The sequence below is a fragment of the Gigantopelta aegis genome, chromosome 4 (assembly GCF_016097555.1).
Source record: "Gigantopelta aegis isolate Gae_Host chromosome 4, Gae_host_genome, whole genome shotgun sequence".
Lineage (NCBI taxonomy): Eukaryota > Metazoa > Mollusca > Gastropoda > Neomphalida > Peltospiridae > Gigantopelta > Gigantopelta aegis.
The window spans coordinates 110,895,498-110,923,064 of NC_054702.1; the positions used below are offsets into that span (position 1 = coordinate 110,895,498).

Sequence of the window (27,567 nt, forward strand, 5' to 3'; positions counted from 1 at the left end):
GTAATATGCGATAAATTGAACTGAATTGAATTAAATTGTCAAATTCGTTCCTTTTAGAACAATGAACTAATTTCCTCAGTTTTATAATTTATTTGCCTATGATATAATAATACAAATTAATATTGTAAAACCCAAGAAATACAGGTTCGAACTTGTCCGACTTTCGATCACTTTACCATATACCACCGATTAAAGAACAAATGATTGGTTATATAAAGAAGTATAATTTGATCACGTGACATCATTTCTACGTAAGCCCTATATTCAACACGGTAGTTCTCGGAAAAACGTAAAGCAATAAAGACTATACATTGTCGCCATTTTGAGGTTTAGATAAGTTGGTGGATTTGAGTATCAAGAAGCAACGAAACTAATTAACAATGGCAGTAGCAAATAAGAATCACTTGATTGCAACAGGCATTATGTGTGGCATTGTTTTAGTGTGCGGTAAGTGCCCGTTTCTTGTTTACTAATTCGTAATTGACAAAAGGGATCGGTCACGGTACCACTGGCAACCAGTCCGAGCCAAAGCCAAAAGGGAAGTAAATTAACTAAAACGTATCGTAGGCTGAAGCTGCTTTGTGAAAAACATATAAATTTAGTATTTAATTATTTAGATATACCATCCGCGTTGCCTTTTCTATGATAAGTTGTTAATTTAGGTAACATATTTAATATTTCCTCGGTTGTAAACTATTGTGTAACAATGTATTACAAAACAACAAAATACCATGCCATCATCAGGGACGGTCCATAAAACAGTAACTGCACCGTTATTACTAAGTGTCTTACTAAGTATAAAACATGTAAATTACCAGCATTAAGTGAGTTCTAACTAGGTCATTGAACTCTGTTGACTGTTCATAGCACATGCATTGCAGGGACCACTGGATTGCAGGGGGGGTAACAGCTTATACCTTGTTGAACCGTGGTTATGGTGCATTAAGGTGTTTTATTCTCAGTAAAATGTTCAACATACACTCCTACAAGTCGCTTGATGTGTTATGGTCAGCCTGATGATGAGATATTGGTAGATATACATATATATATATAGAGAGAGAGATATTGTTCTGATAGTTAAATAAAAATTTCTCAGTCATTTATATTGACAAGATATACAACCCTTTTCTGGTGCCGAGTAGTCTAATAAAAACAACAAAAAAACTTTACCGATTTACTTGGGATCATAGTGACAGATTTTCTAATAGAAATTATGCCATTATTAAAGGTTATTATTTTAATTCTATATCACATTAAATATATTCTGACACTTTGATGTAATATATTTAAAAGATAAGATTGAACTGGCACGTCACTGCGGACTGACTACGCTGTATATGATAAATTGTCATCCCCTTGCAACTCCATTGCTCTTGATTGTGCACGTGTCATTTGCGTGTTAACTGTTATGTCACTTTTAGTCCAAGAATACCGCCACTGGTATGAATAAATCTTACAGCATATTGGCAAACTAAACAAATAAACTCATCATTCAAAGTTACTTACAACCCAGAGTTGCAAGCATATTAACAATAAAATTACCGTGGAAAATACTGTGGACACTATTTTTCCACAGCAAATTATTTGCAGTAATCATTTTCTTAATTGCAGGGGTTGGTTTTGGGGGTTGTAATCCCCCCTTCTGAAGCAAATATTTTTTAAAATACATTTCTGGAATAGCATGTTTTGACCCCCTGCCCCCCACACTATAAATGTACTCGCCCCAATCTTGAACCTGTCCGTATCGTAAAATATATCTAAATAGGTACAAGTTTTTTTTCATTGTATACCGTATGAAGCACTTTATTTAAAATAAAAAGAAAGCATTAATTTTGCAGGACAAAACATGATCATACAGTGTACAGTAATTTGATATAACTGTATAACGTAACCGATACATAAGATTCATATTATTTCAGATAGAGCAGAAAATATGGGTACAAAACATAAAAAACTCATTTTTTTTATTTAACACATTCATTTTCCCAGTTTGAGCATGAATAATGTCATTACGTACTGTTACAGTCCTACTTTTTTCTTCTGTTTTCTCACTTTTGTCCTACTTTTTCTATATTTTCATTCCTACTTTTATTTTACTTTTTCATAAGGGTGTGCTGGATCCAGTAGCAGCAGAGACGGTTTGTGTGTGCGTGTGTGTGTGTGTGACGCCCCCCACACACACTTTTTGGCACCTTCCTACAGTGATTGGTCCTCAACCAAGTGTGCACTTTACTACTTGGCTACATCCCACACCTGCATAACCACAGAAATGCTGAAATATTGATTCTAGGACACATTGCAAGCCTCTGAGAAATTAACATTTGCATTTTATATATTTTTAAATTATTAGTATTTTTAATAAATAGTTTAATGGCCCAGAAATATGTTATGATAGTGTCAGGGTTGGGTCCCTGAATTCACTACCTTACAAAGTACATAGTAAACAATTATTACAAAATGTCAGTCTACAAATAATGTATAAAAAAGGAGCCGTGACATTCTAGAACTTTTAACCACGGTTTCCAATTGATGTCAAATTCTGTATGTAAACAGTTTTTGTAATATATGTATTTTTATATGCCCGTCTATGATGGGTTGTATTATGGTATGGCGTTGTTTGTCCATCTGTTAACTTTTTCTTGTCTGGACCATATCTTGTGTACAAGACCATCAAACCTCATGTGAACAAAAGTTATACATACTAGAATCAATCAATTTTATTTTATGTAAAAAGGTATTTTTTGATATAATTCTATGTAGGGTCTTTCAAAGAGCAAAATGGTAAATGGTAATATTTTGCCCATAACGAAGAGGTAAAATGACACCCTTCGACTGAATATTTCATTTGTGATATAGGAACAAGTACTTTATAAAAAGTTTTACTTCCCAATTGGTCCTTTAAGAAAAATTAAATTTTTGATGGAAATATTGAATTTTTACCTAACTTGAAGGCTGGGTATTTGCATTTATTTTATCGGGCATAAAGGATTTGACAGCCATTATTAATTTTAAAAAAAGTATATACTAAAACATTTGACCTTACGTTATGTTTTGCTTTAAAGGTATCAAAGTTCATGTATCGTCCTTCATCATCTAAGTAATAAATTTTGTATAAATAATACGCCTTTTCAATATACATGTAGTGTTTATAAAATATAGTTTTTTTGTCTATTAATATTTTATTACTATACCAAGTATTAGAAATTAATAAATCATCATTATTAAAGCCGAGTTTATGTTGAAGTATTAGCCAGCTATTTAATACATCTTTCCAAAACAAATTATTTATGTTCCTTTTCTTAATTTGAATAAAATTATCCCCATATATTACTAATTGTTTAGTTGTTAAGCTTGTTACAGATTGAAAAAGAGTGGTCCAACTGGAATGTGATAGAAATAATCTTATCCATGTCAGTTTCAGTGGTGGTGTAAAATTTATAATGTCTAACATTTTAATTCCCACAATTCGTAATATTTAACTAAAACTTTACTTATTTTGTCATATAAAATTGAAAATGATTTTATTTATTTATTTTAGTAATTTCAGTGATGGATTTAATGTAGAAATTAAAAAAAGATTACAGAAGCAGATTTACACAAGCAGCATGTAGAAAAGAAAAGATCTTGCTTCCAAGTTTTAGAGACTAGAGTTGGAAATGTTGGAGATTTATAACAGTGACAGGGGTGCATGTCTTATTATGAGCTGGAACTCCAGAGCTTGCCCTGTCCATTGCCAAATTAGCCATTTAGTAATCTTCATACAAAGCAGGGAACATTTGTTCAGTATCGTATTGAGATTCGCTAATGTACGCAAGTTTCATAAATCGTTACAAAATTTTAAAACTTTTAACACTTTGCTAATCGATTTTCACTTGACTAAAAATATCGCTAATCAAGATTTTGAACACAAAATGTTCCCTACAAAGTGACTACAACATTTAGTGTTTGGCTAATAAAAATGTTCTTTAAATTTAATTAGCTACTTTTGCAGTTTTCGACAAATGTTTGAGAAAGTCACTAGCCCTCACAGAAGCTTTTGCTTGTGTCCTATGTATTATAGTAATATAGCTGATAATTTCCACTAGCCCAGACCAAAAATTCACTAGCTGGGACAGAGGCTAACTAGTGGATTTGTCCAACCCTGCTTTTGAATCATATGTGTAAACCCTGGGAGTCTAGGTTCGGCATGCAGTGTCTTGATGAACGGAGTATTATATCATCGAGTATTTGTTTTACAGGGGTGGCATGCAGTGTCTTGATGAATGGAGTATTATATGATGGAGTATTTGTTTTACAGGGGTGGCATGCAGTGTCTTGATGAATGGAGTATTATATGATGGAGTATTTATTTTACAGGGGTGGCATGCAGTGTCTTGATGAATGGAGTATTATATGATGGAGTATTTGTTTTACAGGGGTGGCATGCAGTGTCTTGATGAATGGAGTATTATATGATGGAGTATTTGTTTTACAGGGGTGGCATGCTGTGTCTTGATGAATGGAGTATTATATGATGGAGTATTTGTTTTACAGGGGTGGCATGCAGTGTCTTGATGAACGGAGTATTATATGATGGAGTATTTGTTTTACAGGGGTGGCATGCAGTGTCTTGATGAACGGAGTATTATGTCATCGAGTATTTGTTTTACAGGGGTGGCATGCAGTGTCTTGATGTCGGAACAGAGTATTATATCATGGAGTATTTGTTTTACAGGGGTGGCATGCAGTGTCTTGATGAACTGAGTATTATGTCATCGAGTATTTGTTTTACAGGGGTGGCATGCAGTGTCTTGATGAACGGAGTATTATATCATCGAGTATTTGTTTTACAGGGGTGGCATGCAGTGTCTTGATGAACGGAGTATTATATCATGGAGTATTTGTTTTACAGGGGTGGCATGCAGTGTCTTGATGAACGGAGTATTATATCATGGAGTATTTGTTTTACAGGGGAGGCATGCAGTGTCTTGATGAACGGAGTATTATGTCATCGAGTATTTGTTTTACAGGGGTGGCATGCAGTGTCCTGCTCTACTGAGTTTATATCATGGAGTATTTGTTTTACAGGGGTGGCATGCAGTGTCTTGATGAACGGAGTATTATATCATGGAGTATTTGTTTTACGGGGGTGGCATGCAGTGTCTTGATGAACGGAGTATTATATCATGGAGTATTTGTTTTACAGGGGTGGCATGCAGTGTCTTGATGAACGGAGTATTATATCATGGAGTATTTGTTTTACGGGGGTGGCATGCAGTGTCTTGATGAACGGAGTATTATATCATGGAGTATTTGTTTTACAGCTAACGGGTGGGATGCAGTGTCTTGATGAACAGAGTATTATATCATCAAGTATTTGTTTTACAGGGGTGACATGCAATGTCTTGATGAACGGAGTATTATATCATCGAGTATTTGTTTTACAGGGGTGGCATGCAGTGTCTTGATGAACTGAGTATTATGTCATCGAGTATTTGTTTTACAGGGGTGGCATGCAGTGTCCTGATGAACGGAGTATTATATCATGGAGTATTTGTTTTACAGGTGTGGCATGCAGTGTCCTGCTCTATGAGAGTTTAAAGGTTACAGAAAAATATGTTATGGAGACAGTGGATGTATCGCTGGATGACCCTGATTTGAAGGAAAATTATGAACATGCATTCAGTCGCATTTCCGGCCCTGTGTGGCTCTTCGGTCTAGTGGTAAGTCATGTTGACAACGTCACAAGGTATCTGGAAAAAAAGAAAGGAATATTTTGTTTACAACACTTTATAAATTACGGCTATTTCAGGGTTAGAAATGAAAAAAAAATCTTCATGCACCAGGTGCATGCTGAAATTTTTTTTACACGCACCATTAAAATTCGACGAGAAGTTGCGATTGAAATAATCACTGGCTGACTTCGAGTCAACTACGCGAGTAACGCACATGCACTTTCGCAATCATCTGATCAAGTGCCCATATCTGAGGTCGAAAATGTTCATGGCAGTTACGGTACTTTGTATTGATCACAGATCTGGCGGAGTTCAATTTGTCAGTGACGACAACAACTGTGTTATGCGCGTGGATACCCCAGTCGGCCTCGACCACCTTCCCTATTACCATTCACGGATATAACCGAGATATTGCCGGCAATTTTCGCAAATATATTTCACGCCATTGTTGTAAGTAGGATTATTGGATACAAAATGGATGCGCCCATAAGATAAAAGTTATCATTTTCATGTGGATAACAGATTACGAAATGCATAAGCAAAATTCACCAACTTGAGTCTGAATCTAGTAGACAACAGGATACTAGTATACGCAATACACAGTACTTGAAAAATATTAGCATGCACCCAGTTTTAAAAGTTACATGCACACGCAAATATCAGCATGCACCGGTGCATGTACTAACACTGCATTTCGAGCCCTGTATTCCCTCCCCATACCATTTCGAAATGCAAAGAAGATATATTAATTGGAATAAATACATGTATATATGGATAAAATTAATCTTTTAAATGATAATTAAGCTTAGTAAGATGTTTTTGAAATGAAAGTGAAAAAGAAAACAAATGCTAAAATTCCCAGTCAAAGCCATGGGTGTGAAGTCAGATTTTAGAAATAAAACCCTGTATAAATTCCCGAAGTCAAAGCCGTGGCTGTCAAGTCAAATGTTTGAAATAAAGCACTGTGTTTATCGACCTAGATTTTACTCATTTTCCACCTTTTGATTAAAAGGTACAGAAAATACCAACGCAATGTTTTTTTCAGTGGTAAATATTTTGAAATGTTTTATTGATTTTTATTTCACTGTTTGGATTTTTAGGTTATGTCTTCATTAATGAATACATTTTAACATGTTTTGTTGTGTTATCACAGATGGCATTTGCATGGATAATGTTGAAATGTGGGTACCCTATGCTATTTCCCGATTCAAATCAGTAGTGTGGGCCCACCCCAAGCTGCAGTTGCTGCTCTAACTCTCCTTACCACTGACCCGATCAAGTTGTTTATGTCCTTTGTGGGATGTTATTCCACACATGAAGAAGGGCCTGCGTGAGCTGAGCGACGTTGTTTAAGACGTTGACGTGCTTCCTGACTCCTTTCCAGCTCGTACCACAAATGCTCGATCAGGTTCAAATCTGGACCAAGATCTGGTGGCGAATTGAGCACTGGGACATTGTTTTGGTTCAGGAAGTTAAGACAAACCCTTGCATTATCCTGCTGCAACGTAAGGTTACGCACATGGATAAATAGGACGTGAGGCTGATGTCCTGATCCCAATATCTTAAGGCTGTAAGATTGCCCTGGATGACCACAAGAGGTGTTTTTACTCCATAAGAAATTCCCCCACCAAACCAAAACAGACCCTCCCCCAAATCTGTCGTTTTCCTTAGCGTACGCATCTGAATATCGGTCACCTCGATGACGTTAGACATGTCGTCCATCTGACCTGTAAAGCGAGAACGGAGACTCGTCCGTGAATAATACACATCAACAGTGAGCCAAGTGAAACTGATCTGATGGATGTGCACGCAGCCATTGCAATCGATGTTGACATTGCCTGGGTGTATGTTTCTGACAAACAGGGATGTTGTTGCTTTAAGATGGAACTCCCACAACCAATTCCTAGCTGTTAGTGGACACACTGGGCAGCCATGAGTGCCTACAGCCCGACTCTCTGTGTCTGTAGCAGTCTGAAATCTATTAGGGATGTGTGTGAGATGTATGCCTCTATCTTGACATGGCAACGTAATGCACAGACGTCTGCTCCTGGGACGGTTAGCTAATCTTCCTGTGGGTCTGAGACACCCAACTAAACGAGCTCTCATGGACTCGTGTACCCAAAATTGCTGGGCGATGCGATGTTGCGATTGACCCTGCATAATTAGAGCAATAGCCTTACACCTATCAACTTGTAACATTCACAGCATGTTGAAATGAAATGTTGTGCACTTGATGTGTCCTGTTCAAAACTTCAGTGTGGTATGGTGGTCAAGTCCATAGCACGTGACAGTGGCCAGGATGCATGCGTTCTTGACAAATAGGTAAAAAGTATGCAGCTTCGCACATGCTCAGTTTTAACCTCAGATTCTTTAGACAGTACAATGAGGTAGCCATGTGTCAAATGTTACTACATTTGGTATACAGATAAAACATTTATATTACCAAAACTGAATTTGTGTTTGTTTTTTTCGTCAGTATAATTTGTAATGTCGCAATTGAGATGTGATTTGTTGACTCATGTTTTTTTTAATAATTTTGCAGTATGCTATTCCTGGACTCCTTGGTTTGATTGGTTGTTGTCTTAAGTCGAAGTGTATGGTAAGTACTTTATTCTTTATTCTAAAGTCCAAGGGTTATTGGATAGCTCTAATTGTGGCACATCTCCAGAAATGTATATTTTTTGTGTCATCCACTCTAGTTGACTTCATAATTTTTTTTAAAAAGAAGCTAAATGGTTAATATTAAAACAATCTAAAGTTATATTCACATGTACACAAATACAAATTCAGTCATGCAGATGTACATGTAATGTTCACATATAAACAATTATAAATGCAGTACATGTACGGTAACGCATCTTTCTGTAAAAAGGGTGGGATTTAGCTCGGTCGGTTGAGTTTTGAGGTGCTTGCATCGCAGGATCAAATCACCTCAGTGGATCCATTCAACTTGTTAGGTTTTTTCTCATTCCTATCAGTTCACCACAACTGGTCAAAGGTCATGGTATTCTTTGGATTCCGATGACCACAAGCCAGGGAACAGAAAAGTGTTTTCTATAAAATGTGAAATCCTGAGGCCTGCGGACTTCGTCTCCCAACACTGAGCATTAACTGCATCTAACAGTCTTGACATTTAGTAAATTTAACAAATGTTTGACATCTACTAGCTGCTGATGAATAAATCTGTGTGCTCTAGTGGTGTCGTTAAACAAAACAATTTTTTTGTTTGTTTTCAGTTTGTCACCCACATGGTGTTCAGTATCCTGTCGCTGCTGGTGATGGGCCTGGTGTTTGTTGGGTGTATCATCTTCATTGGTGCCAGCGCGTCAAATGGGGGCATGCAGTGTGTCAACGTGAATGGACAGTGCATGTGCAAGTAAGACGGTCTTTTTCAAACCATATAGATAAACCGGTCAACAATTACATCATGCAAACTGGCATTATTTTTGTACCCTCCACCCACAGTGTACAGACCTCTGTAAACTGCTAGAACAATAGTATGATTTGCACTTCCAGGAGTGAAAATTGTAACCATGGAAATAGGAAAAAAACTTACTTTCTGTTTTCTAAATTTGCCATTTTAACCCAGCTTGTCCAGAAAGGAAAAGAAAATCCTAGGTGAGTCAATACCAAAGTCGACTTTTAGCAATAACCTGCCGAATGACTCGTATTTTTGCATTTTGTGATGTTGATATGCAAATTCGGTACACGTTTTGAACGTAGTGCAGTGTCATTTGCAATGCAAACTTGTCAGTATTTTAGCTTCGCGAAAATGAGGCAAAGTTCGAAAAACCTGTTTGTCTGTGAACATAATGTTTATTTTACTGCATCCACGTGATGTTTCCTTATGTGTGTATGTCTTCTGCAAAAGTCATACATGTTTATTATTTGTTTGAACCCTTGATTTGTACCTGTACTTTATTGTTTGTACCCATAGTTTATTATTTGTACCTGTAAGGTATTTCCAGTGGGTTTTCCAATATATGCAGGCTTCAACACTAAGGTATGTCCGAATGACATTGTCTAGTAAACAGCTGGTTAGGTCTAGTCATAAGTGTTTCTAAGTAGCCCAACTGGTCGTGTTGATAATTTATGAGCGGTGAATTAATTTGCCATTCAGTGATCCTACAAACATTAATATTTTCCATTAAACTATCGACACGGAAATCCCAGGTTCTATAATTAGACGTGATGCAGTGGGCAGTGAATAACTGAACAATCCCGACTGGTGCTAACCGCTGACGGATCCGATATGAAATTTTTTGTAGAGGGTGCGATTCGTCACAACTCGGTCGATTCCGTTAATACCGGAATCGACCGAGGTTTGTGCACATAGATCTATGTTGTAAATACTATCAGCGAAAACAGTATTATTGTTTCTGCTTGATACTTTGGTACATTTTTTTTTTTGTCCAATAAATCGAATAAGGTAATAAAAATGCAAAACATACAATTGTGTACGTTCTTTGTATATATATTTTTCGGGTTTTTCAAAAATATACGACAATCAATTTCGTTTTCGAATTATTTACATGTGGTTACGGTCGTATTCGAGCAGGTAAAAAATTGATCTGTTTAAATACGGGTTTTCATCTGACTAAGACCCGTCTGAAACTTGACTTGTCCAAGAAAAGAAAGAGTAAGGCAGAATCTAAAGAAAAATATGAAAACAAATTAGGTAAATTTTGTCATTCAGCAGTTTGGTCTAGTTGAAATTAGGTCAGGTCTAGTAAATTTTAAGACATACTAGGCCACTGGTCTAGTAATAAATAAAGTTAACGTCGAGCCCTGATGGGTGTATACTACCAAATCAAATCCCATAGACGACAATAGTAACATATGTGGCTAAAACTCCTACCTGCAACGTATCAATCGACATAAACGCCACGGATATAAATACTACCACCCCTCACCCTTAAAGTGAATCACAAAAAAGTGGGTGTCAAGCTGCTCATTTCTGAGATAACGGGTAGCGTCTATGACTACCCTAGTTCCGCACACAATTGGAGTACTTTTTTTTACAGGTACCCCATACATGTTCCAAGCACAAGGCTATTTGACACAGTGGTACTAGATGAAATAAAATTGCATACATTTTTAGCCCAGATGAAAGTAATTTTTTTTACAACCAACACACTCACATTTATAACCAATCACAGGACTTGTGGTGTTCACTTCTCTATCAAAAGTTCGGTGCACCTCAAACTTTGACCCAGCCGGAAGTTATTTGGTTTAGTACTACCTGATATGCTATTTTCATTAATTTCCGAGACAAAAGATAGATTCACTGTTAACACTGCGATGATCGGAAAATGTTTTCTTTGTATAAAAATGAGAATTAAGATAAATTGTTAAAGTTAATCCAGATTACAAATGAACACAATTACCATGATGTCGGCCGTTCTTATCATATTGTGTGAAGCAACTTGGCCATTTGATTCGTACTTACAATTCGGCTGAGGTATTCCGAGGGAGTTTGTTTGAACTAAGTGGGTTTTTTGTTTTTTTTCACTACTTTTTGGTTATAGTTGCAAAATAAATCTATGCTGACAAATAGTGTACTAGGCTATTTTATACATGGAAAAAAAATTCCACAATATTTTAGGGAAAGAATGTCAAGCTAGTGATAATATCTGTACTAACACGGCTGACTAGTATTTTTTTTTATTATTTTTTTTCAAATACACCTACAAGTCTGAAACAAGATTGTTCTACAAACTGTTCTTTTTGAGCTTTTTGCAAACTTTTCTTATTGCCAGACCAAATTTCATTAAAATGTCAATAAAAAGCGAAACTTTTCTCTTTTGTCAAACCGGAAACCGAAACCGAAGCCAAATTTTACAACTGCACGTCACTAATTAACATTAAATTTATATGGTCATGAACATTAAATTTACATGGTCATTAACATTATATTTTCGTGGTCATGACATATTATGCAAAAATAACATTTGGTAACACTAAGACCATTCGCCCCATTCAAATTATATACTGTAATGCTTGTGACTATGGTGTAATTTGACCAACATTACTTGAGTTTATTTTTTAAAAATTTGGATAATACATTCCGTACCAAATAAAACTTAACAATATAACCATGAATGCCTGTGTTTTACTATGTGAATAGAAATTACATGTAGATTTGAAAAATTTACATAACTCGTGCCTTCCTAGAGCATTGCATTTTTGTTAGATGGGCTGTAGGGAGCTGTAAGCAGTGACTGGGCTTTTACAGAGGATTCAAGAACGGTATGTATTACATCACAAACTATGACTTTAAACTGACGTGCCAAAAACAAAATTTAATATAACATTATTTTTATTTCTTGCTGTTCATTTCAGTTCCCTTGTTTTAAATGGTTTTAAAAAATTATTGAACTCTTTTTATAGGACCACAAATGCCTTTTCGTCTCGAGAAGTTAACATTGGAATTGGTGACTGTGACATCTTTAACGAAATGTACGGACTTATTGTGGCACTGGCTGTTGTTATCTGTGTGGGATGGATTGTGGAGCTCATTGCAACCATCATGGCTGGCAAATATGCCTGCTGCTCATCTGAGGTACGTTGGTATTTTCCAATAATTCAAGGTCTTCATTAACAATGAAAGTAGGGGGCTGGGATTTCACTCAGTCGGTTGAGTGCTCATTTGAGGTACTTGTGTCACAGTTGGATCCATTCAACTAATTGGGCTTTTTTCTTGTTCCAACCAGTGCACGACATCTGGTCAAAGGTTGTGGTATATGCTTTCATGTTTGTGGGAAAGTGCATATAAAAGATCTCTTGCTGCATTAGGAAACATGTAGCGGCTTTCCTCTGCTGACAACATGCGACGTCAGAATTACCAAATGTTTAACGATTATTAATTATCGATGTGCTCTAGTGGTGTTGTTAAATCAAACAAACTTTTTAAGTATAAAAGTAGGAGGCTGTTGAGGTGCATAGTGTTCTGGACTTGGAGGTGGAGAGCCTTTTCTCTACTTTTTCCTTGCTCATCTATATGAAAAACTTAATAATGCACTGTAAAAAAACCCAGAAGTGCCCTGACTAATAATCACAAGGAATGCAATTGTTATAGGAGTAGATTTCGTTTTGCTGCAAAACTTTATTAACCTTTGCTGCTGAATGGCATAATAAAATATAGATTAAAATTTCAAGGCATGTGAAAGATTATTGTACTATGTGTGCAATAATTACATGAATTGTGAGGTTATCGAACATGTCGCCCCAAACATTCTGCACATCTCAAAAGAAATGACTAAATTAAACGTTTAAAAATGTAATGAAAGTAGGCACTGAAATGCATTTTATGAACATTTCTAATCAGTGACAAAAACTTGAAAGTATTGTGTAAACCAGTTCTCTACACATGTAACGTGATATATTGTATTGGGACTTTTGTATGGCAGTAAAGCAGTAAACCTGTACTATGACCCACCCCTAACTACTACCACTGATCAATGTACTTACTTGTGAGTTCACTACATGACATGTCAATAGCTTTATAGTGTATAAGTATTGTTGATGTGTAGGTGTACAGGAATAAGAATTTCCGTATACATTTTTTTTATCAAATGTAAAAATCTTGATGAATATATATACAGTCAGACCTCTTTCGACGACCATTGTTACTACATTTACACCATCCAACCATAAATGTATATCAATGTTATTCTGTTTATTGCACCGGAATTCACACCTTCCGACCCCGACAGAGCAACTTAGGAAAAAAGGTGCATCCGATGTCTGAAAACACCTCGTTACAACGACCTTACATAATCACAGATGCCGTAGTACGTTGGCAGTACATACACAGCCACTTAGCATCCTTGATCTCGCCACGAGCCGACATGATCACATGATTTCCGAGTTGCCGATGTCGGCTACATCTGTAGAGGTGTATTGCTTTTGAAAATAAGCCTTTAGTCATTCAATCAATTAAAGAATTAACTTCCAACAATTAACCATACTATGTATTCTATGATAAACTAAGTAGGTACCAATTGTAGATATCTTTGGCCAAGGCATGATTAGAATGACAGTGAATGCGCCTTGATTAATAATTATATATTTAATAATGGTCTGTGATCGGAACCCGTCATTGGGCTATTTCTCATTCCAGCTAGTGCACCACAACTGGTACATCAAATGCTGTAGTATGTGCTGTCCTGTCTGTGGGATGGTACATATAAAAGATACCTTGCTACTGGTGGAAAAATATAGTGTACTTCCTCTCTAAGACCATATATTAAAATTACACCAAGTAGCCAGTGATTAATAAATCAGTGTGCTCTAGTGGTGGTATGTAGAGAGAGAGAGACAGCGAGAGAAAAGAGATAGAGAAGAGAGAGAGTGACAAGAGACAGAGAGAGAGAGAGAGACGAGAGAGAGAGAGAGAGAGAGAACGAACTAGACGACGTTGATATATTACATATTAAAAAACACTAGTAGCGAATTCTATTTTTCCTATAACACTTCTAGAATAACATTTTATTTAATTTTTTTGTAAATCACAGTACTAAATTCACCGCCATCAGTAATATGACGTCGTCACGATTAGCACAAATTAGTCTGACGTCACGCATTTCAACTAAATCTTTGAAAACATTATGCTCAGGTGTATAGGTCTTGTTGGCTTGCAAAAAAAAGATGACCCATTCACAGCAACACATTAGCTAGAAACCTTGGAAATTTGCATACCATTATTAACCGCGTTAATACACTAAATTATCACATGGGTTTATGACATGGATATCATGGGTAAGTTATAGGATAAATATATATTATATGTGTGTGTGTGTGTATCGGGGTTCGATCTTAATGGTAGTCCGGTAGTCTGAGACTACCTGAAAATTAACAGGACTACCTGAAGCTGCACACACGTAGTCCATCAGACCACCTGGAATTTTAAAATTTATTTAGCACAAATGTAACATTTTGTGGATCTAATCTGACCTATTTCAAACAGCAGAAACAGAGGTTTGTTCAGAAAACAATTGTATCACATATAACTTGATTGGTCCCCCCATAATATCACATTCATGTGCAGTATGAGATGCAAATTGTTTTTTGAACTGTTATCGCATCGTAACTAAACTGAGTATGCGCAAGTTATACATATTGTAGTCGATGCAGTCTTAATTCCGCCAAAATACAATCATCTTGAATTTGGAACATAACCGGATTCCTCACATTTTCATAGAATGGTAGTTTAATTTACCAATGTCATGTCGATTGAAAGAACTGCGAAGTTGACCATTCTCAGCCGAACAATAATTATTTATCGATCGGCAATTGTCGCACGTTTTTGTAAAATGTGTTCTAATAGAAATGCTGTAACGGAAATGCTGTAGCGGAGTTACAAAGATGTCACTTCCCATTTTAACGCAAAACTGCTTGCAATGTTTCAATCAACTTTCCATCTCAAATTACATCATTTAATAACATTTATTATGTTCGATTTATTATCTAACATTAAATGAATGTTTTGATTGAAACAATTATAATTATATAGTTCTACACATAAATAATTATACTACATTTCATGTAGGTCTACAGTGCCATAGTACTGTCACTTTAGCAATTAACAGATCGCAACGAATAACAGATCGTTTGAGTTAAAACATATAGTTTAAAAATATATTTTTACAATAATAGCTAACACACATTTTATTAAGGCAATACAAGCTATAATATTATTGTACATTTTAAACTATTTTGTCTGTTATCCGTTATTCACTGTTTTGCAATATTCATAACTCAACTGTAGTAGGTAGTCGAATGTTTTAGTTTCGCATGACGTGAAACGTACAGAGCTGGTGGCGGATGGGGGGCTTGTAAACATTTTATATCCAATATATATACAGGCGCAGATCTAGGTGTGTAAAAAAAGTGAGACATCTGATTGGGGAGAAGAAACGTCCCTAATAATATCAAGGCCACTGAGCAATGTAGTAGGCGTACTGATCATTTTAGTTTTAATTCTCAATCTGTGCTTAGACTGATAGATATTATAATTCATCTCATATTCAATCAATATTACATTGTCAACTTCGCATTGTATTTCAATAAAAAAAAAAGTGTTATTTCTTGATATGCCATCTGATTCAGTTACAACTACATGTATATATTACGTAACATAAAGGTATTTTTAAATATAAATAACCTATTTCAGGGCTAGAAATGAAAAAAAAAATCTACATGCATCAGGTGCATGCTGAAAAAAAAGTTGCATGCACCAAAAATAAGGCAAATTCGTGGGGGGTTTTTTTTTATATGAAGCTATTCGGAATTATTCGGCAATACCTATATTTATTTATTAACAGTACCGGAACGTTATACAACTGCGTTTATTACTGATTCTTGATCAAATTTGAAAATTTTACCCAACGTAAACGCCGTACAGAAATCTATAATAGGCCTATTACAAAAACGTACGAATATTTGTGTTTTGTATTAAGCAAGTTCTCAACTTTTTTACGCAATACACAGTACTTGAAAAATATTATCATGCACCGCGTGCACCCAGTTTTAAAAGTTACATGCACACGCAAAACATCAGCATGCACCGGTGCATGTACTAACACTGCATTTCGAGCCCTGTATTTAACAGGTCAAGCAACATAACGAGGGGTTAGTGCCAGAACCTATTATATGGTAAATTATACAAAAATTAGTTAATCACCTTGTCAGCATCATGGGAAGGTGTACTATCATTTCACAATGTCTCATTCAAACCAATCATTTATTTATGCTTTTATAGAACAGAACCCAAACAAATTATCTTTTATGTCCATTTCCACAAAAGACAAAAACCATGTTTTTAGCACTACCTTATTCTGTCTTTCTAGAATTTTGTAGTATCACCCATAGCTGACAGACATAACACGTTAGCTTACAACACTGGATTGTGGTGGGCTGTAAACTGTCTGAAAAGATTGAATCGTAGGTGCCATACTGCATGACAGGCTAATGACACGTGCTAGCTCTAAGTGTTTACATCCAGCGAAGGTGTTTTATGTAAACTATCTCTGGCTGGGTGTTTTGACTTGCAAAGAAATAGCAACTCTGGCTGAGGTAGCTAGAATTGACTGTTTACGCATCACGATGACCGGTCCGTTTGTGATAATCTGAGATGGACTGCAGACAAGGGGGGTGGGGGGGTGGGGGTAAGGGGTGGTCGGAAGTGTTTAGTTCTTAGACATCTGGAATGTGGTAAAATGTGTATGTTGTTAACTAGTTGCTGAATAATTGCTGGTTATGTAAATAGTTTAATAAGTGATTGCAGAGTTCATTTAGTTCTACAGAAGAAACATGCAGTTAAGAAAATATTAACTGAACAGAGACAGAGAAACTAGTTAAACAGGAAAGTTGTTTTCCTTTATTTTAGTCTGAATAGTTGCTGTGTGTATTAGAGGAAAAAAATAATATAATTAAATTGATTTGCCGGAGGCAGGACGTAGCCCAGTAGTAAAGTGCTGGCCTGGTGTACGGTCAGTCTAGAATCGATCCCTGTTAAAGTAATCATTGGACTATTTCTCGTTCCAGCCAGTGCTTCACAACTGGTGTTACATACCATGATATGTAGGCCTACTATCCTGTCTGTGGGATGATGCATATATTAAAGATCCCTTGGTGCTAATAAAAAAATGGTTGCCCATAGTTTCCTCTCTAAAATATATTTGTGGTCATTAATCACGTCTGACACCACATACCTGTAGTTGTGTTGAGTGTATCATTAAATATAAAATTCCTTTGGTGCTAATAAAAAAATAGTTGCCCATAGTTTCCTCTCTAAAATATATTTGTGGTCATTAATCACGTCTGACACCATACCTGTAGTTGTGTTGAGTTTGTCATTAAATATAAAATTCCTTTCTTTCTTTCTTTTTTTAAACATGGCTCCCATATGCAACAACCTTAGTTTAAACAACTTCCAGATTAGGTTGCCAGGGTCTGGATTGAAAATTAATGTTGCGGAAAGACACTGGCTTAAGATAATAATTAATCCAGCTCAGATTTCAAGATACAGTCAAATCCACTTAATTGGATGTCGGATTATTGAATATTTCGGATATTTGAATATGTTTGTCCTGCACGGAACCATTTGCCATTATGACAATACAAAATCCAACGGTTAATTGGATGTGTTTTTTAACGTGTTTTCGGATATTTGAATATAAAATTATCCTTGCCGAATGGCAATTGCACGTAAAACATAGGAAAGTTTGTGTTACTTGATGTGGTTTTTTTTAATTTATGATCGTACGTAATACCATACTATCGTACATGCAAAAATGAATACTTTTAATTTTATTTAATTTCATTGTTTAAAAAAAGGAAAAAGACTTACAACAAACTTGTTTTCTTGTTTCTTAAATTATTTCGGATGACTCGTTATTAATCAATACATTTCCTAATTACATCGTAATTAATCCATGAACTCTGAGATTCATCTCAAATGTGACCCAATGGCCGAGACAATGCAGGACAATCAAGGATCAAAGTCGGTCATTCCCACCTTGTTGGCGGCCATGTGCGTTTCGTAAGCAGGCATCCCTTAATCTCATGTCGGCCACTTTTGAAGCAGTGTATGTTTAATCCATAAATAAACACTTGTCAGATATTTTTCTCTATGAATTGTCGGTGACAGTAACAAACAAAAGCCGTTTGCTACTAGTGTTATTTTTAGCGGGATCTTTTGATCACGTGATTTTTCCTCTGCAGCTCACAATGTGAGGCCCCATTTGGGGTGACCGATTATGGTGATTATTGTTTAAATTGTTAAATGCCGACAAAAGGTAAGTTGTAGGAGATTTTCTTAGCAAGTTGGATTAATCATCTTTTGGCTATAAATATTGACAAGAACTCTTTTTTTTTCACAATGTCAACATGGCAAATAAACGGAAAGGAAACGATTTATCTTTGGCTCAGAAATACGACGAGATATGTGCCCAGTATCTAGCCAATGCTAACCCAGAACGAAAAAGACAGAGAACAGGAAAAGCAGCCAATGTGGAGAAGGCCTTATCAGAATGGTTTTCCGTCGCCAGACAAAAAGACATTCCAATATCGGGCCCAATATTAGCGTTTGTGTTTGTGTTTTTTCCTTCTGTTACATTGAATAACGGCCTTTCACTTATTTGACTTTGGCCAGTCTAGTTTACCTGTCAAATCAGTTACAAATGCACACAGATAATAGTCAGATAGACGTCCTGGTAAAATACAGAACATGGAAATGACTACTTATTCAAGATTATATTGGGTGGTTGGGGTGGGGTCTTGTTGCACTTGATTTACAAATGTACAAAGAAGTTAATAATGGCCATTTAATTATCAAGAAGTTAATAACGGCCTTTTAATTATTTGACTGTGGCCAGTCTAATTGAGCTTCCGGTGGTTTTATCTGGGTCATTAGATGTTTAGTCACTTCTGCTTCTAGGCGTACAAACGGCATTAACTGTTGTCTCTTGTATTTATCAAGTTTATAGACAAACTTGATAATGGCAACAGAGTCACAATATGGAACTTGGAATCGGTATTTTATTAACACAAAATACTTACCGGTTTTTGACGAAAATTCCACATGTCATGAGGCCCAAATTGGGAGAATCGTAATTAGGGTTTGCATAAATCAACGAGGTCTTAATTGGGTATATCGTATGTCGAAACTGTACCTTCGGTTTATTGAATATGCCGCTTATTTGAATATATTTTTGTTGCACGAGGCACATCCAAATAAGCGGATTTGACTGTATCACTTGCTGGATTCATTTCGAGTTGTGCTGTGTCATAGCCAGCTGTTTATTGGGGGTGGAGTGGAGATAGAGGGCACTGCTTTTACACATTTTATGGGGTGACATGCATTATAAAAGTTGGTATTGTGAAAAAAGATGTCCTCTTGTGCCCAATCCCTGGCTACCCGGATACGCCAGTGCATATATGTGCAATTTAAAGTATATCAATCAATAGATTTTGGTTTCAACACAGGTACCTTTAGTAGTATTACTTGCATGGACAGTAGAATTGTGGTAATTATTTGCTAATGTCATATTATTTTAGTAACTTTTAATCACATATATCTTTGTTTTAGTAACATCTGACCTATGTTGCATACAAACATCTTACACGCGTTGAGATTGTTGTGCATTTTTGTAAAACCTACGAAAATGCGCATTCTGCTAGGAATCATTACACGTTGATTGTAAATATATTTGTCATTTTATTCTCTCTAAATTGCTGTTTAAATCATTAAGTTGAAGAACATAATTTTGTTTTAGAACATGTCAAAACGTAGACACTTTATAATGAGTGAAAACTTTTATTAAAGAAAAATGCCGAATATAGTTACTGGCCCTGTATTCATATTGTTTCGTTAACTTACTGTGTATTAAAAATCATTAAACATATTAACTTATCTTTAACCGTTGATTGATTCAGTCAGTAGCTCAACACTACAGGTGGTGCAGTTTACTCTGATAGCTTACATTTCGTGTTTAATTAGTGTAATAAATATATCTGTTATAACTGGTATGATAGCTTATATTTCATGTAATAATTAGTATAACAAATATATCTGTTATAACTGGGTTTAAGGCTTTGCTTTGTTTGACAAATTGTTTTTCTAAAGTTGTTAAGAGCTTCTAGCAACCTGCTACAATACCAGGGAGCACAATTTACCAACTCAGTGTAGGATAAGGTTACTGTGCACACAGCTAGAAACACCCATGACCCTTTCCAGTGTCTGCCATTCAAAGATAATTTGTTATTGTTTACAATTACTTCCTGCCGCCAGTACATTTTCAAAGTATTAACAACATAGACCCAATTAGGTGTCTCAGAAGCTGCTGCGAAATTAAACGTTTACTGTATGCCACGTGGACTCACTGCAAGATAACATTATTCTTGACTTGAGATTCACACAATTTGTCACATATGCTGGACTGTAAGAAAAACTGTTTATAAAATAGCTTGCTCTGGCATGCTGGTTGGAGCTGTTTGTGTTCAAGTTCCAGGAGCCAGAATAAATTAAATATTTCTTCATCTAATTGCATCATGATTTATTATTATTAGCAGACAAAACTTTTAAGGTTTATACTAAAACAAATAACTGCTAGCATCTAAAAGCAAACTATTTAGCAAAAGTTAAGTTTCCGATTTTTAAGTGCATTCCAAAGTTTTCAGTGCACTAACCCTTTGATAATTTGATATAATACCATTGTCAGTTCCAGCCTGAATATTGATTTGATGTGTTTTAGTATGAATTGATATATTATAATTATTAATAGTATGTACAGAACATGCATAATGATTTACCCAGTACTAAATTATCAAAATAACAGACAGTAGTGTTATTTTAACTTCAAATTAGGCCTATTACAAAATATGTACCACCTGAAACTTCAAGGGACTATCTGAAATGAAAGACCGGTAGTCCTGTTAACACCCTGAAAAAATTGTGAAGATCTAACCGTGTGTGTGTGTGTGTGTGTGTGTGTGTGTGTGTGTGTGTGTGTGTGTGTGTGTATATACTGAACAAAAAAAGAAACTTCCGATTTGTACATATAGTATTTGTTGTGTTAAAGAATTCATTGTGTAATGAAATTATATAGGTAGCATTAGCCTTGAGCTGTATTATCAGGATTCATGAATTTTATCGATTATTTTTGCACTGTTAATCGTCGACAACGTGAAATTCAATTTGCATGTGCATGCATGGTTCAACATGTCCCGTGTAGTATTCGGTCAATTTGTTTTACTTGTCTTACTGACATTGTTTTTTACATTGTAGCATTTTTAGTATGCCAAGAATACCCAATAATTTACGCGAACGGGCGATTGGCATGCTTGATGCTGGCATGTCAACAGCAGACGTTGCAAGGCATGTTGGGAGTTCTAGTCGAGCGATTCGACATCTTCGCTTAAGATTTCGAACGACAGGAAGCACCAACGACTTGCCACATCATGGACGTCCGCGTGTTACAACGCGTGGTCAAGACCGCTATATCATGAACACGCATTTGCGCAGTCGATTCCAAACTGCCACTGCTACTGCTGCTAACACACCTGGGCTTCATAATAACCGAATCAGTGGGCAAACTGTTCGTAATCGTCTGCGGGAGAACGGTTTACATGCACGACGTCCTTACGTCGGATGCGTTTTAACGCAACGTCATCGTCTTAATTGGGCACGTGTACACACTCGTTGGATACGGTGACGCTGGAATACCGTTCTTTTTTCGGATGAATCCAGATTTTCTTTACAACGTGGTGATGGCAGGGTGCGCGTCTACCGTAGGAGAAATGAACGCTATGCTGACTGTTGTGTTCTTGAACGAGATTGTTTCGGGGATGGGGGTTCTGTCATGGTCTGGGCAGCCGTTGCCCATGGTTATCGTTCACCACTAGTCATCATTGGTGGCAATTTAAATGCTCAATGTTACCGCGATGATATTCTCGCTCATCACGTCATTCCTCTGTTCCATAACAACACCAACATCTCGATTTTTCAGCATGATAATGTCACCTCTCATACAGCTAGAGACACTGTAAATTTTCTTAGGACAAATAACATTGATTGCATTGATGACTGGCCCGCTAAAAGTCCTGATCTCAACCCCATTGAGCATGTCTGGGATAGTCTGGACAGACGATTGAGGCGTCGTCCCAACCCACCTGCTAAAGTCAACGAACTTCATCAAGCGCTCATTCGGGAATGGAACAATATTCCACAGGCAGAAATCAACACTTTAGTCAATTCTATGCACCTGCGATGCACTACAGTGGTCAATTCGAGAGGTGGTCATACCCATTATTAAGTGGGTGTTTTTTGTTTTAACCCCTGCGACACTTGGTCAAAATTTCTCCCAGTTTCTGTTAACCTATGGCCATGATTTTTGTACCAAACGATGCATCATGAAACACTCTTTAAACGCATATATAACAATTATTCCCCCGGTTTGTTTTCATCAACTTGTGTTCAAGCAAAGTTAGCAGAAGTTTCTTATTTTGTTCAGTATATATATATATATATATATATATCGTTAAAAAGTGTATGTTATATATATATATACATACACAAACACACCACACACACACACACAGACACACACACGCATACAAACACACATACAAACACACACACACACATATAGAGAGAGAGAGATAGAGAGGCTATTTCATGGGGGTTTTCCCCAATATGATTTGTATGTCGTGATGCGTGAAAACCATATTTTCATGAATTGCAAAGCAAACTAGGGTCTGTCACTGTCTGTCTAAAAAAAACCCACCATGAAATGATCTATTTATTATATATTTCTTATTTTTAACAAAAACTTTCGCTTTTTAAAATATCTTTCGCTTATCATATATTTCTTCTGGTGGACATTTATACCTGACCACGGACTTTTTAAAAGAAATATGAATTAAAATTACCATTATTTAATTATTAAATTAAGACTGCTGTAAAAACATACATGACAAAACGATCATCCAAAAAATCCCAAACAAAAACAAAAACATGAATCGAAATACACGTATATAGTCTATCATTTTCTTTATATTATGGAATTTACTACAAGCAAGTTATTTATTTCTGAGCCAACTGTTTTCTAAATTTCATGCACAAATAGTATATTTTTGTTACTTCCAAAACACTTTTTTTCTTCTTTTTATGTCAAACCAAACTGAAATTATTTACCAAAACAAAACATTTTTGAAAGAGAATGGGATGGACTAACTAACTTGCACTCTACGACAGGATGTTGTGTCACCATTATTTGGCTTCGTTCACAATCAGTTTCAGTTGCACTTCATATCCATTTTTTATAGGTATTATTGTTTAAAAAAAAAAAAAAAAAAAAAAATGATTAGTTGCATTGGTAATCATAAAACTAAAAACCATGAAGCCACACTGACATCAGTAATCAGATTGTAATAAGTTACAAGGGAGATAATTGAATAATGAACTTGTTCAAAAAAATATAAATATGATTTGTGTATTTTCACAGTAACTGAAGTACAGTGAAAATATGACTTTTCACCGAATATCACTTTTATGGTTTCTGTAGATCTATATATTTCATAGCTATGTAGAAAATAAATATATACAGTCAAACTTCGATAACTCCACCTTCGATCTCTTGAAAACTTCTATCTCTCGACCTAATGCGACGGTCCCGGTCAAGTTGCTATACAAACTAGTTATAATAACCTTCAAAAACTCAAACTTCGAACACTCGATAATCTTGATCTCTCTAATTCTTTGGCCATCTCAAAAAGTCAACGTGTGTGGATTGATCAAACTGTCGTTGCCCAACAAATGAATTGTCAATCAGGCGAAGCGCACCTGCCTTGGGTGGCCTGGGCTGTCGAGGATTAGGGTGATAATTACAGAAGACTAAATCGCCGGGTAAGCAGAAGGAAATGATCCTTTGTGTGGTCGTCGGTGTTTGTACCTGGCGGAGGGCCACGCTACTTAATTACAGACACAGTCTGGTTAACTTCAAAGAGCACTTGTAATAACTGTTAGTGCTGTTTCTTTTTGCTCTCAAAGGACCGAGTCATGTCAAACTTTAGCTCTGCTATTTATATGTCAGTTTATGTTTATTAATTACCAGTCATTTAGTTATGTTAGAAACTGATACATACATAGATCGAGCAATCTGGGGAAGGACCCGGTAAGGGAGGGGGGGGGGGGGGGGATAGCCAGATCGGTTGTAAATAATTCTGATTTCTTGACATCCAAGCAATCTGGCTAAGGGTCCAGAAATGGCAGGATAGCCAGATTGGAGGAAGAAAGTAGAGGTGTAAAGCTAAAATTGACAGTAAAAGACATTGAGACGAAATACAAAGCGGTATTTGAGGTGGAGGCAGGTGTATGTAAATGCCTTCGTTTGTGTTTGTTTTTTCTGTCATTAAATACATGTTTATGCCCAAGCATATATATTTTTAATTCATCTGGGTTATCGTTTTGTTTTGTTATTTACTTACTTTTACAATATACGCAAACCAAATATACCAAGCATAGTACAATACTTTTACATTCATCCTAAACTCATACACCAAAAATGTTGATTTTGCAAGGGCAAATTTTAAATTATTTTTTTAAGAATGTTCCCCAACATTACTGCCCACACACCCCAATATTAGGTTGGTACACTTAAGAAAATGTTATTAAAAGAGAAAGTCCTGTTATTTGTTTTGGTAATTGTTTTACCATTTTACTGTTTGTTTCAGGTGAACCATCCCGGGGTGATCATGCAGCACGGTCCCACGATGACCCATGTTCACGTGTCGTCGGTTGTCACCGACCAACATCCCGGGTCAGACCGCTCCATTCTCGTCCAGAACATGCAGTACTAGCTGCAAACATGGTGAAGCAACTAGCCACGATGTAATAACTGCAAAAAAACTAACGTTTTTACTAACAACGTAGGTGTATAGTAGAGAACTGTACAAAACAACTTCATTATTTTCCTAATGGTTGTCACTGTGGTGTGAAAATCTTTGTTTAAATCGGCTAGCACAGTTACAAATACGCGGCGAGATTTAGAAGTTATACTAGGTTTTATATTTTGAGGTTTTATTTTATCTTTGTTCATCATTTAAGCATAATAATTAATTTTGGCTATTATCATCCCACCCCGTTTCATATTTACAGGTAGGGGCTATTCTGAATGAAACACCAAGATCTTCCACTGGAAATAAATAAACAGTATATTTTTTACATTATTTTGTGATGTCATTTCATGGTTCCATAATTTAATTAAAAATATCAGTTAAAACTTTATTTTACCTGTCCATGCTCACTCATGTAGTACAAATTGTGAAGATTAACTACTTGAAATGTATGCAACAGGTTTTTAAAAAACTTTTAATGATGTAACAAACTCACATGAAAAGTGATGGGCAATGGATACTGTTTTATTCTGTTCCTGTTCGTCATTTTGTTTCCTAACGACCAATTTAAAAAATAAAATTCACTTCAGAATTACATGTTACTGCACATAGTCAAGTGGCAGTGTGTACTTAATCTCTAGTTTATTTGTTAGCAGGTGCATTTTGGGATAGGAAAGTGCTTGTTTTTAAGAAGTTGCTTAAGAAATGCTTGGATTCCTCTTTGATTTGAATTATTTTCTACACATTACTGAGGCTTTTTTTCTTCTTAAAAATTGCAATTTCAAATATATATTTTTTATTTATCAATTTAATATAGATCAATTGCATTATTTTTCTTCCAACAACATATGATTGAATATTCTTTAAATGCAGACATGTATATGTATATGACTATATGTATATGTATATGACTATATGTATATGTATTAACTTAGTATAAATGTTCAAAACGTTGGGGTGAGAATATATTTTAAAACATGACATCGGACTTGTTTGTCAAGACAGTTAATCATATATATTCAGTGTAAAACCACAAGTTTGTTAAGGCAATTGTGTTTTTATTTTCAAATGACAAAATGGTAGGCAAGATTACAGTTTTGTTTTATAAAATATTTCTTTTGAAGAATATTTTTGAAATTCACCACAAATGTTTGTTAAATATTGAGTTTATTATTAACTTTTTGTACAGAAATATCAAGATCGGTGTGTATTTTTGAAATTAATAATTGTGTTTTTGAAACAATTTTAATTCCAAATACAAAAACACCGTATACATTGCATAAGTGCTAAAACATATTTTACTATATTTGTTTTCAAATAATTGTGTGAAATTTCAGTCCTTTATTTTTATTGTTTAGTAAAATATCAGATTTAGTTTTATCTGAAAAGACAAAACACTCGAAGTGCCCTTTATTTTTTCACAATTACACGACCATTTGTATGGGTAACTATCATGAATGCTATCATTTATTACCCATTGAGTATTGTTCTCTAAATTTAACTGTCAAATTTTATCACTGTTTCATAGTAGTCAAACAACGTTTTATGTTTTTTGTAATTAATTTTTCTTATGCATTTTTTCAAGAAGAAAAAATTAATATTTTCCTCATGTTCACAGTGACAGATTTTTTTTTAGAAAGATCAAACTGAAAGAAAATTCACTTAACTGTTTAAGGAGTTTTAGACTATTAACTACTCAGTTGCCCTACCCCCACCCCCCTCCAAAGAAAAAATCATGTAAAAGTTATATAAACTGTAACTACAAAAGCAGTTTAACATGTTTTTAATTTTGAGACTGAGCTAGCAGTAACACAATGTAATACTTTCAAAGCTGCACACCTTAGTTTCAGCCCGTGAAAATGGCCATTTAAGTTTGATTTATCTTCATGCCTTAAGAATAAAGAGAAAAGAGTCTTGTGACTTTGAAATGGGGAAATTCCCTCAGAACATAGACAAACGCTTGGGTTTATAACTGTTAATTCTCACAGGTACATGTCTTTTTAGAATTATGAAAAATGTATTTTGAGGTATGTCCGAAAATGGATATGCTAAACAAATTTAGTTTATATTATCAAATATGGCTCCAATAATGAAAAATATGTTGTCGTGTTTTAAAACTAGGGTCTGTCACTTTAAAAGGATACAGTTGATTTTGTAACCTGTATAGGCCTATAATATGTCCGCATTCAGATTTTTTGTCTTTCTATGACTTTTGATATGCTATTTACCAACATTTATTCTTTTTGCTAATAATCTATGCACCTGAAATAAAAAACGTATTACCTGTTTTGTTTTGTTTTTTTGTTTTGCAAGTCCAGCATTTAACAATTAGCAAGTTTAATTGTCAAAGTAAGTATTTATATACATGTACTTTGTTTACCAAAACGATTGGTATGCGAACGTATTGTCTGAACCTACTTTTCATATTAGAATATTTTAGAACCTAAAGTCGGTC

The 27,567-nt window shown here is 35.5% G+C and overlaps 1 protein-coding gene across 1 annotated transcript; it reads left to right on the forward strand.

The window, feature by feature from the left end:
* Positions 1 to 267: 267 nt before the first annotated feature.
* On the forward strand, positions 268 to 27,400 carry LOC121371765. Its single transcript, XM_041497897.1, has 6 exons — positions 268 to 447; positions 5,545 to 5,702; positions 8,257 to 8,313; positions 8,951 to 9,090; positions 12,105 to 12,276; positions 24,951 to 27,400. The coding sequence occupies exons 1-6, from the start codon at positions 381 to 383 to the stop codon at positions 25,074 to 25,076; spliced, it is 720 nt and encodes a 239-aa protein (XP_041353831.1). The 5' UTR covers positions 268 to 380; the 3' UTR covers positions 25,077 to 27,400.
* Positions 27,401 to 27,567: the final 167 nt, after the last annotated feature.

Excerpts from the sequence above, each read along its gene's own strand:
- LOC121371765 (XM_041497897.1), top strand. The coding sequence starts at position 381 with ATGGCAGTAGCAAATAAGAATCACTTGATTGCAACAGGCATTATGTGT. Across the intron at positions 9,091-12,104 it reads AATGGACAGTGCATGTGCAA|GACCACAAATGCCTTTTCGT; the intron begins GTAAGACGGTCT and ends CTCTTTTTATAG. Across the intron at positions 12,277-24,950 it reads ATGCCTGCTGCTCATCTGAG|GTGAACCATCCCGGGGTGAT; the intron begins GTACGTTGGTAT and ends TGTTTGTTTCAG.